We start from the raw sequence: 14,624 nt of genomic DNA, 5'->3' as shown, positions 1-14,624 counted from the left end.
AATTTTTTTTAATTCCGGATTATCTTAATTTTAGTTTATGATTTAATTTGAATGTGTTAGTGACTTTTATTCCTTAGTTTAAGTAATTTGTGAAGTAAAGTTTATTTTTTTTAAATTCCGGATTAACTTAATTTTAGTTTATGATTTAATTTGAATGTATTAGTGATTTTTATTCCTTAGTTTAAGTAATTTGTGAAGCATAGATTATTTTTTAAAATTCCGGATTAACTTAATTTTAGTTTATGATTTAATTTGAATGTGTTAGTGACTTTTATTCCTTAGTTTAAGTAATTTGTGAAGTAAAGTTTTTTTTTTTTTTTTAATTCCAGATTAACTTAATTTTAGTTTCTAATTTAATTTGAATGTGTTAGTGACTTTTATTCCTTAATTTGAGTAATTTGTGAAGTAAAGTTTATTTTTTTAAATTCCGAATTAACTTAATTTTAGTTTATGATTTAATTTGAATGTGTTAGTGACTTTTATTCCTTAGTTTAAGTAATTTGTGAAGTAAAGTTTATTTTTTAAAAATTCTGGATTAACTTAATTTTAGTTTATGATTTAATTTAAATGTGTTAGTGACTTTTATTCCTTAGTTTAAGTAATTTGTGAAGTAAAGTTTATTTTTTAAAATTCTGGATTCACTTAATTTTAGTTTATAATTTAATTTGAATGTGTTAGTGACTTTAATTTACTAGTTTAAGTAATCTTGTGAGATAAAGTTTATATTTTTAATTCGGCATTAGTTTAGTTTTAGTTTATGTTTTAGTTTGAATGTATTAGTAGTTTTAATCCATTAGTTAAATAATTTTATTAGATAAAGTTTATGTTTTTAAACAAGTTTTGATTTTGTTTTGTCCCATCTTTTTAGTTGATGTATTTTTATAATCTTAGTTTAGTTTATTAGATTAATTAATTTTATTGATAAAATTTTATGCTTCTGATCTTGTTTTAGTTTAATTGCAATTTATTTGTTTGGTTTGTATTTTCTTTTTATATAATCTTAGTTCATTAATTTAATCAATTCTATTGATAAAGTTCATGTTTTTAACCTTGTTTTAGTTTTGTTTTAATTTATCTATTTAGTTTAGGTTTCTTTTTTAGAATTTTAGTTTATCAATTTGGTTGATCCATGTAATTAATCTCATGCCTTTTAAAATTGTTTATTCTTGTTTTGATTCATGTTATCTAGTTTAAGTGGTTTTAGAATTCTAGTTTATTAGTTTAATTGACCCTATGTGATTGAATTTATGTTTTTAAATATTAATCTTATTTTTTATTCATCTTTTTAGTACATGAGTTTTTAGGACTTGAGTTGTTTAAGTTGATTGGTTCCGTGTCATTTTCATATTTTGAACTTGTTAACCTTATTTCTTGGTTGATCTACTTTTAGTTTGTATGTTTTTCAAAGCTTTAGATAACTTGTTTAATTGATCTTAAGTTGTATTCTTTCTATCTTAATTATATAAATTTTCATTCTTGGATTGATCATAATTTAGTTCATATGTTTCTCTAAAATTTTATTTAATTAGCTTAATTGATCTTATGTTAGTTTTTTATTATTCTTCTATGTTCGATTCCCCATTTTTAATTCTTGATTAATATCTTCTAATTTTATTTTATCTAAAGTCATTTAGTTTATTGCTTTGGTAGTTTTCTTTGTTTTTTTGTGAAGTTTAATTTTTAGAGGTCATTTGAAAATCATGAAGATTGGCTTCTACCCTCACCTTTATTAGTCTTGTTGATTACTGAGAAAATTTTACTTTGTGATTTTATTTTATTTTGGGTTGCCTACATTTGATCTTTGCGAATTATTTGTTTGTGAATAATGTCTTCCCCTTTAAAATAAAATACTTTTCTCAAAATGTTCCTTATAAAAATCTATTTTAAAAATTCATTTAGAGTCTTTAAAATCAAAAATCTCATTTTCTTAAAATAATATGCAACCATTTTTTTTTTTATTGGTTTGCATCTTTCTTGGTTTTTTAATGAAAATTTTGGTTTTAAATCAGACACAAATCCAAGCTTGTGGTCCCATATAAATGGGATAATTCCAGGTTAGATTTGTAAATGCATCATATTAAGCTTTGATTGTCTTTCGCATGTGAACTTGATTGAATCCTCACAAAAACATATATTTTGATTGCATCCTATTACTTGTATTAAATGCCCACGTCATTTATGTTGTAAGACCTAGTTCTCTATAGAAGCTCATAAATTCGTAATCAGCTGTATAATTATTAACCAAATACATTTTTTATGACCCTTTTCTTCTATTTGATCTTTCAATAAATACAATTTGCCAAAATATTGATCAATAGAATATAAATTATATATACTGTACCCTTGTAATAACTTTAATACTCTATAATACCCTCATTAACATATAAATTTTCATTGCTTAGCTTGAAATTGAAAGACGAAAATAGATTTTTGCACAGAGATGGAGCAATATCACTTCCCCTGTGGTTTTGTTGGTTTTTAACCTTCTTAGTTGGTGGTGAGGTTATTGTTATTACCTTGTATCATTTCAATGAATTTTTATCAGAGAGTTGAAACCTGGTGCTAGACCAATGAGTTTTGGGTCAAAATGACCCATTTTTGAAACTTAATGTTGAAAACGGGCACATTTTGAAACTATTGTTCAAAATGGCCTCTTTGATGCCACATAGGTGCCACATCATTAAAAAATATTTTTTTTCGTCATTATAGTGAAAGCCGCAGTTGGGAAACGCGGCTTCATTTTTGCACTAACGCCGCAGTTGGGAAACGCGGCTTCATTTTTGTACTAAAGCCGCAGTTAGGAAATGCGGCTTCATTTTTGCACTAAAGCCGCAGTTGGCAAACGCGGCTTCATTTTTGTACTAAAGCCGCATTTGCCAAATGCGGCTTCATTTTTTAACTAAAGTCGCGGTAGGCAACTGCGGCTTTAGTTCATTTTTATTTAAATTTAAATTTTAATTAAAAAATTATTAAATTACAATTTATGAATGAAATTTAAAAATATACTTAAATAATAAATTATTTATATTTAAATTTAAAATTCTAGTATTACTTCAACAAACATAAATTGATAAATAGAAGATATTATAAATGAATGTTTTATTTATTAATAAATTAATAATCTTAAAATAATAAATTTATATAACATATAAATAATATATAAAATTGTATAATTTATTAATTTAAGATATTTAATTTGTTAATTTTTAAGATATTCATTTATTTATATTATGATAAATTTATCTTTATCGAAATAATAGTATAATAGTTAATAACTGAGATTTCAATTATAATATTTTTTTTTTACTTTCCAATTTAATTAAAAACTATTAAATCACAATTTATGATTGAAATTTTAAAAATATACTTAAATAAAAAATTATTTATATTTAAACTTAAAAATCTAGTATTACTTCAACAAACATAAATTAATAAATAGAAGATATTATAAATGAATGTTTTATTTATTAATAAATTAATAATCTTAAAATAATAAATTTATATAACATATAAATAATATATAAAATTGTATAATTTATTAATTTAAGATATTTAATTTGTTAGTTTTTAAGATATTAATTTATTTATATTATGATAAATTTATCTTTATCGAAATAATAGTATAGTAGTTAATAACTGAGATTTCAATTATAATATTTTTTTTACTTTCAAATTTAATTAAAAACTATTAAATCACAATTTATGATTGAAATTTAAAAAATATACTTAAATAAAAAATTATTTATATTTAAACTTAAAAATCTAGTATTATTTCAACAAACATAAATTGATAAATAGAAGATATTATAAATGAATATTTGATTTATTAATAAATTAATAATCTTAAAATAATAAATTTATAACATATAAATAATATATAAAATTGTATAATTTATTAATTTAAAATATTTAATTTGTTGTTTTTTAAGATATTAATTTATTTGTATTACAACAAATTTATCTTTATTGAAATAATAGTATACTCTTAAGCCGCAGTTGTCATATATAGATTTTTTGACAAAATTAGTTAATGAAATTAATTACAAATAGTCTACTACAAAATGTAATTTTTAATAGTTTAATCAAAGTCACAAAAAATAAGCACTAAACATTAATATAGTGGAAAATAAAAAACATATATAATCTCACATGCCTCCACAAGGAGAGAACCTATATGTAACTGATACTCTCTTTCTTTTTGGACGTTCCTCTCTAACTGTAGCAGGTATTGCATGTGACACATGAGGAACATCTATCTGCGATGGGGCTAGAGTCGGAAATAGAGGTAGTGGTGGAGGTAGCAATCTAGGTCGACGTAGGCTCCGCCTGCCCCTCGGAATGGTTCTGTCCTTAAATCCGTTTCTGTCCTTAAAATTGTTCCATTCCAATAACATATCACTTCTACCGAGGAATCAGTCATAATTGCCTTCATATAGATAATAACAAATGGTTATTATATAAAACATAATATTTATTCAAGTAAAAAATAATATTTTACTGTCAATGATTCATAAAAGACAATAATAAACCAAATAAATATTGGAATGTAACAAAACTTCATATCTAAATAATAAGTTCAACTCAAATGAAAGCAATTTATAAGCAAATAAGTGTATAAGTAAAGAGTAGGATGATATTACATGTTTTTGGGTTACAAACACGTTTAGTTTATTTTTCTAATTTGATAATTAGGATGAGATTAACTTTTGGGTCACGAAAATGATGTACAACCCAATTGACAAAGGATCACATAAACAATATGGTCCTTACCCACATTCAATTTCTCCAACCCATAATCAAAGTTTTTCCAGATGGGTTCACTTTTAGCCTCCCTTTCATCCTCGTCCACTCCCATCACATCCACAATCTAGTAGTCTAAGTGGAGTCATCAAACATGAAGTATATGGTCTATTTTAGAATAGGTTTTTGTAGAGTTGGACCATTCATTTTTTACTTTTACTATTTTATTTTAATAATATTTTTATTAAAAGTATGGGTAATTTTGAAATCTTTAAAAATTATAATTAAATAAAAAGTAAATTTTTTTATATAACCAAATACAAAAATCTTTTTAAAGAAAAAGTGTTTGTACTTTAAGAATCTGCGTTTTTTTTTTTTTTAAATGTTTACTCATATTTTAGAAGTTTTCTAAACATGAATTATAAAATATAAGTAATTATTTTATTATCTTATCGTATCTTTTTTTAATAAAAGTCTATATTTTCAAAATATAGATAAATTACATTGAAAGGTATAAGATTTATATTTAAATATTTTTAAAAATTATGTTTATCTTTTTAACATTCTAGAAACTTTTATTATCGGGATTCATTAACAAACACTATATAATTCATCAATCACCTCTAACATAACAACAAATATTATCTAATGTCACTAATTGCCTCTAACATATTATTATTATCATCCATTATTAAGTATTTACTTTGACTTTTCCAATCAATATAAAAAACAAACAATAAAACAACTATTCCAATTCCAAAGTTTCAAATTTCAAACCAACCAACTACTCTTTTGATTTGAATAATTAATAATTACTAGGGTGGGTCCCCTTGTCTTATTCAAAAGCCAGCAATTATCTAATTGATTTTTTTTTTTGATAAATAAAGAGAAATTTTTCTAATTGAAATTTGATAATTGATTAATGAACATCACGCATAACTGTGGTATTATGTTGACTTATTAAGAAATTAAATAATATTTTTTAACAAAAACAAGACATTAAGTAAATTAGCAATTGAAAATATGAAAATAAAAATAAATAACACTATATTTTATAAAATTTATTTAAAAGTGAAGTATTTAAATATGATATATTTATAAAAATGACTCTACTACACCTTCAAACTTTAATTCTTATATTCATTTATTCATTTAAATATTCAAATATATAAATATTTTATAAATTTAGTAATTTACTTAATATCAATAGGAAAATTTAGTAATATTAATATAAATTTAGTAAATTCAGTTAATTCCATAGGAAAAGTGATAAGCTGATGTACCAATACCAAAGCAAACCCATAATAATAATTCCACAAGAAAATTTCATAATAATAATATGATAAAATTATTTTTATTAATATCTTTTTTATTTAATCTTTAATTTTATTAAAAATTATAATATATTCTATTAAGATGAGATAAAATTGTTCTCATGATTTGTTTTTTTTTTTTTTTTTTTTTTTTTAACTCTATTAAATCTAAAAATCAAAAGGCTACCCACTTCTCTCACTCGGGCATGAAGAACCCCTTTTCTGAAGTTGCCCTCCAGCCGGGAGAATCCCTAAAAAAGCCTTTCTCTCACTCTGCCACTCTCAATCCTCGCAGGTACTAATCTAATCATGTTATTTTTTTTTTTTTTTGCAACCCCCCTTTGATTCCCAATAAAATCCATGCCCCATTCGATTTCCGGGAAAATTCATCCTCGTTTGATTTTTGAGAAAATCCATGCAAAACCCCCAAGGAAAACAAAAAAAAATTGCTTTTCTTTTGCTCTCTGTGTTTTCTGGATCCGTTTTAGGGGTCTCTTTGATGTTGTGCCATTGGATTTAAATTTCAAGAACCCTAAATCAAAACTAAGAAACGGGAAAAATCAAGAATTTTTTTCTTTCTGTTTTCATTATCGTTTCCCACTTTTCTCAGCATCCAATGGGAAAAATAAAAATACTAACAACCCATGATAAAAAAAAGCTCAGATCTGAAAAAAATTAACACTAACCTCAACCTCCAACGTCTCCCTCAGTGGCCCACTGGTGGGGCTAGGATTTTTAAGGAAAAATGAGCACGGGCTGGGAATAGAGAGCAGCTCGGATGGAAGTTGTAGCTCCAACGTCTCCCTCAGTGGCCCACTGGTGGGGCTAGGGTTTTTAACGAAAAAACCACACGCAGAGCACGGGGGAAGAGAGCAGCTCGTATGGAAGTTTGGGATTAGGAAAGAAAAAATGCAGCTGAAGTTTGGGAAAGTAAAAAATAAAAAGAATAAAAAATTACTTTGTATCCTGACGTGGATTCAAAAGGGCTATTTTGAACAATTGTTTGAAAAGTAGGCCATTCTGAACCTTATGTTTAAGCGGAAGGCTATTTTGACCCATTATTCCTAGACCAATTGCCTGCACGGAACATGATGACGTTGCTGTATGTGCTGCAGATGATCGTCTAACAGCATTTAAATCTTTTGAAGTTTCTCTAAGATTTTGGATTAAGGTATTATCTATCGCTTTGAATATTTGTGATATGACGCAACCCACCGTCATTAATTGTCAGACAGAAATGGAGACTTTTTATCTTTTCCAGTTATGCATCATTAATACTGGAAATCACCACGTATTTTCCTCCTGCAACTTTCGGCCTTTCAATTATGTCGGTTTGTCTGTGTCTGTGAATTGTCTTTTCCATTTGTCCTTAAATGGAACCAACAAGTCAACAATTTCACATGCCTAGAAAATGGAGGAGATTGTACTACAAAATAATGGCCCAAGAAGCCAAATCATTGACTGATTTATGATACTTTGAAGCTTTTTATTGGGTCCAATTATTTTATAGTTCGTAAAAGATCTTATTTGTAGATGTTTTGAAATGAGGGGCAATCGGCGCTTTGCATAATACCTCTTTTTTTTTTTTTTCAGTAACAAAAATAATAGCGGCCAAGATGGTTGAGGATATCTGACATGAGAGACCCATTTGAAATCTGCTATCATGAACACCCTACGCCCTCTTTTTTCTTATTTAAGAAAAAGAAAAAGACTGAAATAGAAGTAAGAGCAGATGTGGCCCTTTTACTGTTTCTCCATTTAACTTAAAGGTTACACTGAACAAAAATAAAAAGTTTAGGATATCAGACGCGGGACTAAAACAAAAAAATTACCTTACCCAATAAGATGGTACGTGTTTAATAATTTGTTTCAATTTGGGCCATAATTCTCATTCCTACTATATATTTATTTATATTTGGAATCATCAGTTGTAGCAGCCTTGCTTCATCTACAACCTAAACATTGTGGTGGTGTTACAATGCAAAATTCACCAATCCTCCTTCAAACTTTTTTGAGTTTTCCCTTGACAATGCTGTGATGAAAAGTCCAAGAAAGCCCAACGAAAAGGAACAGAAATGCTCACCCTTCTCTCAAGTCTCAACTGCTGGTCCCCACCCAAAATCTATGCCCATACTTTCCAAGCAATATCCTTAATTAGACTGGTAGGCGAAGAAGACTGGGATCCCAAAGGATGCTGTGAGATATCTGGAAGATCACCCATGACATTTTCAACGTACTGTGCGGTTGAAGGCCGAAAGATAAACACAAAGCATGAAAGCATGGACATGAGAAACTTGGAATAGGAGAAATGGAAAGCAGCATGTGCCTTAGCAGTGCAATTTTGTCTCTGTGTTTGTCATGTATGTGGTTGGGAGTAGTGCCTTCCATTTCTAGTGCACAGACAGACACCATCAAACCTGGGGAAGAGCTTCAATTCTCGGAAAAATTACTGGTTTCTGCAAAAGGGACTTTTACTCTAGGCTTCTTCAGCCTGGAATCTAGCAGTTATTTAGGAATATGGTACACAACTGATGCTTCTAACAAGAAAGTTTGGGTTGCTAACAGAGACAAGCCTATATCCGGTACCGATGCAAATCTCACGCTGGGTGTCGATGGCAAATTGATGATCACGCATAGTGGAGGTGATCCAATTGTCATGAATTCCAATCAAGCAGCCAGAAACTCAACAGCTACTCTGCTTGATTCTGGAAATTTTGTTTTGGAAGAGTTCAATTCGGATGGATCTGTGAAGGAGAAACTATGGGCGAGTTTCGATAATCCTACAGACACCCTCCTGCCTGGGATGAAACTAGGCATCAACTTGAAAACCGGGCGAAACTGGTCACTTGCTTCATGGATAAGCGAACAAGTGCCTGCTCCTGGGACTTTTACTCTGGAATGGAATGGCACACAATTGGTGATGAAACGCCGAGGGGCACCTACTGGAGCAGTGGAACCTTGAAAGATAGGAGCTTTGAGTTCATTCCTTTGTTGGATAATATCTACAGTTTTAACAGTGTTTCGAATGCAAACGAGATTTACTTTAGCTATTCAGTTCCAGAAGGAGTTGTTTCACACTGGGTATTGACCTGGGAAGGGGAACTTTTTGACACTAGTAGACCCGTATTTGTGCTGAACGATCAGTGCAATAGGTATGAAGAATATCCAGGGTGTGCAGTGCAAAACCTACCCGCTTGCAGGACTAGAAAAGACGGATTCATGAAGCAATCGGTTCTCAGATCAGGATATCCATCATTAATGAACATAGATACGAGCTTGGGCCTTAGTGATTGTCAGGCTATATGCTGGAATGATTGTTCTTGTACTGCTTATAATAGTATAGACACTAACGGAACTGGATGTCTGTTTTGGAGTACAAAATTTGCACAAGCCCTCAAGGATGACGCAAATCAGGAGGAGCTCTATGTTTTATCCTCATCACGAGTTACGGGTAAGAGTCTCTCTGTATTTTTGCATTCCTGAAAGTAACCAAAGCAAAGTAGTTGATGAATCCAACATTTTTATTGAATTTACAACCCTAATAGGTGATCAAAAATTCAAAATATCAAGACCATAAAAGACCCTCTTTCACTCAGTTCTGCTCTAACCACAAAATTTATCAACTTCTATCTATGCAGGGAGCAGTTGGTGGATATGGGTCATTATTGCAGGAGTGGTACTTGTGGTCTTGTTACTTACGGGCTCCTTATACTATTCAAGGAGAAAATTCAGAGGTAGTATTTTATTTTAACTTTTGTTGATGATAGTAATGCCATTTGTTAATGGGTTGGATTGAACTTGTGACTTGTGGTATAACAGGGGAGAGAGAAATGGAGGAAGCTGCGCTGCTTGAATTGACAACTTCAAACAGCTTTAGTGATTCAAAAGATGTTGAACATGATGGAAAGAGGGGGGCTCATGATCTTAAACTGTTCAGTTTTGATTCTATTGTGGCTGCCACGAATAACTTTTCATCTGAAAATAAACTTGGAGAGGGTGGCTTTGGCCCGGTTTATAAGGTAAATATTATTATTTCATTAATCCATGGCATGTAATAGGAATAGGACATTCTTTGTTTTAAGTACCCCAATTAAAGCTTCGTTGTGGATTGTGGATTGTGGATTATTTTTGCAGGGGAAATTACCTGAGGGGCAAGAAATAGCAGTGAAGAGACTTTCAAGGGGCTCCAGCCAAGGATTGGTGGAGTTTAAAAATGAGATTAGACTGATCGTCAAACTCCAACACATGAATCTTGTTAGACTTTTGGGTTGTTGCATCAAGGGAGAAGAAAAGATGTTAATCTATGAGTTCATGCCCAACAAAAGCTTGGACTTCTTCCTCTTTGGTTTGAATACTTCCCTTTTTTTCTTCCTTTTATCTGCATGACTTTTCCTTATGTTCTTATCTTTTTTTTTTTTTGCTTGAAACAATTTACTAGTTGTGTGTTGTGTTCACCCAAATTTTCAGATCCTGCTAGAAGAAAAGATATTGAACTGGAAAAGACGTCACAATATCATTGAGGGGATTGCACAAGGACTTCTTTACTTGCATAAATATTCAAGACTAAGAATTATTCATAGAGATCTAAAAGCAAGTAACATCCTACTTGATCATGACTTGAACCCGAAAATTTCTGATTTGGCATGGCCAGAACTTTTGGGCGAAATGCATCGGAAGCAAATACAAATAGGATAGTTGGAACATAGTAAGCATGACTTTTCTTTATCCATCAGCTTTCTTTTTCAGTCTAATGTACTAAACCTTCTACTGTGGATGCAGTGGTTACATGCCACCCGAGTATGCCATGGAAGGAATTTTCTTGGTGAAATCAGATGTTTATAGCTTTGGGGTCCTACTGTTGGAGATTGTGAGCGGTTGAAAGAACAAAAGCTTTCATCATAACCATGGTGCCTTTGCCATAAACCTGGCAGTATACGTAAGTCTGCTATATCTCATATTTGTCTCTACATTATTTTCAACAGCATCTGGTGTACCCTTCCAAAAATTTCATACTAACCTCACAAGTAAATCAACCCTAAATGAACTGGAAACAGGCTTGGGATCTGTGGAAAGAAGGTACTAGCTTGGAGCTAGTGGATCTAATGCTGGAGGATTCCTACTCAACAACCCAAATGTTGAGATGCATTCATATTGCTCTCTTGTGTGTACAGGAGAGTGCAGAAGATAGGCCTACAATGTCAGCTGTTATCTCCATGCTCACCAACGAAACTATGCCCTTACCAAACCCAAATCTGCCCGCATTTTCCACTCATCATAAAGTGTCAGAGCTAGATTCACACAAAGGCAGGCCAGAGAGCTATTCTGGAAATGTAACTATTTCAGAGATGGAAGGTCGGTAAAGAAGAGAATTTTAGGGGGGGAAAGGGAACTTAGAGAACAGCAGTTTTTGTCCTAACCTATTAGCAATTTGTCTAGATTGATTTGTATTGCCATCATATATTTATTAGATATAGAATCAAGTAGGTTTCCCTCAAGGTAATCTTTTTCAGAGCACAACAAAAGCTGATTTGGTATCATTTGAAACATGGTTTGAACCTATAGCCTGTGGCTCTATTGCCTTTTTTTTTTCCTCCATAACATATTATAAGAGATTGTATATGTTTATCTTAAACATGGTAGGTTATTTATGTTCAATTATTCATTCTCATTATTTGGAAGGCATAGGATGGACTATGCCATACGTTGGCATCAAACAGATGATCAAAACAATGTTCTATGCCATACGCAAAGAAAACACTCCAGACGACCAAAGTAGAGAGTGAGATAGTGTATGACCGTGGACCCGCATTTTTCACGTGCGTCCTCACTCGATCGGCAAGACTCACTTTTTATTTGCGAAAAATTAATTTTGGAAAAAGTCGGTGTCGCCACTTATTTTATTTTTATTTTAAAGGGAAAATAAAACGAGAAAGAAAAACCCTAAAATGTGACTCCAATGTCAGCTGTTATCTCCATGCTCACCAACGAAACTGTGCCCCTACCAAACCCAAATCTACCCGCATTTTCCACTCATCATAAAGTGTCAGAGCTAGATTCACACAAAGGCAGGCCATAGAGTTGTTTTGGAAATGCAACTATTTCAGAGACGGAAGGTCTGTAAAGAAGAGAATTTCAAGGGGTGACAGGAAACCTAGAGAACAACAGTTTTTGTCCTAACCTATCAGCAATTTGTCTAGATTGATTTGTATTGCCACCATATATTTATTAGATATAGAGTCAACTAGGTTTCCCTCAAGGTAATCTTTTTCAAAGCACAACAGAAGCTAATTTGGTATCATTTGAAACATAGTTTGAACCTATAGCCTGCAGCTCTAATTGCCTTTTTTTCTAGGAAATTTATCTAACCATACACCAAATACCAAAATTTTGCCTTTTAGAAACTTTGTTTTTTACTTTTGAAATTTAGTGGATTTTGGGGAAAATAAATGTCTTTCCATACACTGTAATAATAATGTTGAGACCCTTCCAAAAATGCCTACTTTGACAGCTCTCCTAGTTGGATCACCCACTTGGAAAAGTCACGTAAGCAAGGTCCAAGTCAGCTACCTACTAAAGCTGATGACAAAGCTCATGTACATGTTATCATCCAACTAGACACTTCACATGAATTGATTTTTTAAAACATATTTACCCCCAAATGTCTTCTTCTCTCTTCAACCATACCCTAACACCAAAAACCCATGTTCTTTCTTCTTCGTTCACAAGCACAACCCATCACAAGGCGGAACGATCCATAAAAAATCCGATAGCTTCTCAATTTGCCATAACCCATCAACCCCAAACGAACCTCCAAACATGATCCCTTATTTTATTTCTCCTCCATCACCATAAGAAAGACGACATCATCATTTTCCCACCAAACATCAATTCAAAAACAAAAGTCCAAGTGTGAAACCCCTAACAAAGCCTAGGTAGACAAATAACCCCTTTCCTTCTTCTCATTTCAACATCGACAAAGCCATTTCTTCCCTTCCTATACTTTCTTTTTTGCTTTTACATTGAAAAAGAGAAAGAAAACAATTGAGAGAAAGAGGGAACAAAGCAATGAAATATTGTAGTTGCATTTAACTTTTAAAGTAAGAGTTTTTCCAGATGATATATGTATTTTATTAAATTTTATAATAACTATTTATTTTGATTTGTCATTTTGATTCTCTGAGATTTGAATATTGTCATAGTTATGTGATTTTTGGAAATTTGTGATTTAAACTTGATTACATTGCATATTTGTACATGTTGAATGTTCATTAATATTGTTCAATTTTATATTTTAATTTATTTAGGGTTTATTTGAAATGAAATATGGTTTAAAATTTGATAAATGATAGGAAAATGAGATGGTCGTAAGCTATATTGATTTTGTTTTATTTTCTGAATTGTTGTGTTTGTGTTGTATATGGTTGTTGGGAAGAATATAGAAAAGAGAAGAAAAATATGACTATGAATGAGAAGGAATACAATTTTTATATGGGATTCAAGATGTTTTGTTGTTTAATGTTGTTTATATGAGATTCCAAAATGAGTAGGTTGAGTTTTTTATATAGTTGTTAATTGGTGAATTTAATGCATAGGAAAAGAATTCATGTTTAGTCATGAGTAGATGAGTACAAATTTTAAAAATGATTGAGAGTAAAGTTTGAATAAATTTCTTCATAAAAGTTTTGAATTTGTAATGAATGAGGGTTGAATTGAAAAAGAAAATAAAACAAATGTAGTAAAGCAAACATGAATTTATGTTGGAATTAGGGAAAATAGTAGTGGAGCCTTAGGTGGAAATTTGATGCTCACGGCCACAAATATGAAATTTGTTTTGTTTATATGTGTGTAATGCTCACAATAGGGTCTACCCTTGGATGAAGGTGTGACCGTAATTCGGGTAATGACATTTGGATGAAATAATTGTTTTTGTAAGAGTTGTAGTAAGTAATTAGAGGTTAACCCATTTGTTTGGAGGTAGACCCTTAGTTGTAAACATTGTTGTGGTCTAATCTAGGCAGTAGAAAAAATAAAGGAAGACCTATTGTTTCAGGGGTTGGCCCGAAGACAGGGCCATTAGCACAATTTAGCTTGAAAAGTTACAAAAACAATGTTTGGCCCATGAATTGAGAGGTTCACTTCCCAACTTATAACATAACAAATTACTACCAAATAAAATAAAATAATTGCATTGCTTAATGTTAAGTATACTCTATGCAAGTCCATATTTACAACATTAATTGAAGACCATGAAATGTAAATGAAGCTCACTTGTAAAGTTCCAAAGATAAATGATGTATTAATATATGATGGTCATAAGCATGATAATCAATTTTGTTATAAGTAATTTGGTTTAGGCAGTGTTATTAAAAAATTAGTTAATTGTTTCAACTTGACTAAAGGTTCATGTTTCTAAACAGGGGCTACACATGATCGAGTATCATTTAAATGGATCCAAGTAATACAATTTACTATTATCTGTAGATTGGAAGAGAGCTAGTAAGGGGTGAACATGGCAGTGTGAATATATGGGTGGGAGACGAGAGAGTATAAGTTTAGAATGATCAATGACAT

At 30.7% G+C, this 14,624-nt stretch overlaps 1 protein-coding gene and 1 pseudogene across 1 annotated transcript; both read left to right on the top strand.

Annotated features, from left to right (window-relative positions):
* The first annotated feature begins 8,890 nt into the window (after nt 1-8,890).
* On the top strand, nt 8,891-10,504 carry LOC117918762 (G-type lectin S-receptor-like serine/threonine-protein kinase RKS1). Its single transcript, XM_034835649.1, has 4 exons — nt 8,891-9,504; nt 9,692-9,787; nt 9,873-10,072; nt 10,188-10,504. Exons 1-4 carry the CDS (start codon nt 8,907-8,909, stop codon nt 10,437-10,439), a joined length of 1,146 nt encoding a protein of 381 aa, XP_034691540.1. The 5' UTR covers nt 8,891-8,906; the 3' UTR covers nt 10,440-10,504.
* A 66-nt stretch (nt 10,505-10,570) lies between these two features.
* On the top strand, nt 10,571-11,548 carry LOC117918763 (annotated as a pseudogene).
* Nucleotides 11,549-14,624: the final 3,076 nt, after the last annotated feature.

This window comes from Vitis riparia, chromosome 7 (genome assembly GCF_004353265.1).
Source record: "Vitis riparia cultivar Riparia Gloire de Montpellier isolate 1030 chromosome 7, EGFV_Vit.rip_1.0, whole genome shotgun sequence".
NCBI classification, from domain to species: domain Eukaryota; kingdom Viridiplantae; phylum Streptophyta; class Magnoliopsida; order Vitales; family Vitaceae; genus Vitis; species Vitis riparia.
Note: the sequence above shows the minus strand (reverse complement) of the source record. Positions and strands in the feature narration are given on the sequence as shown.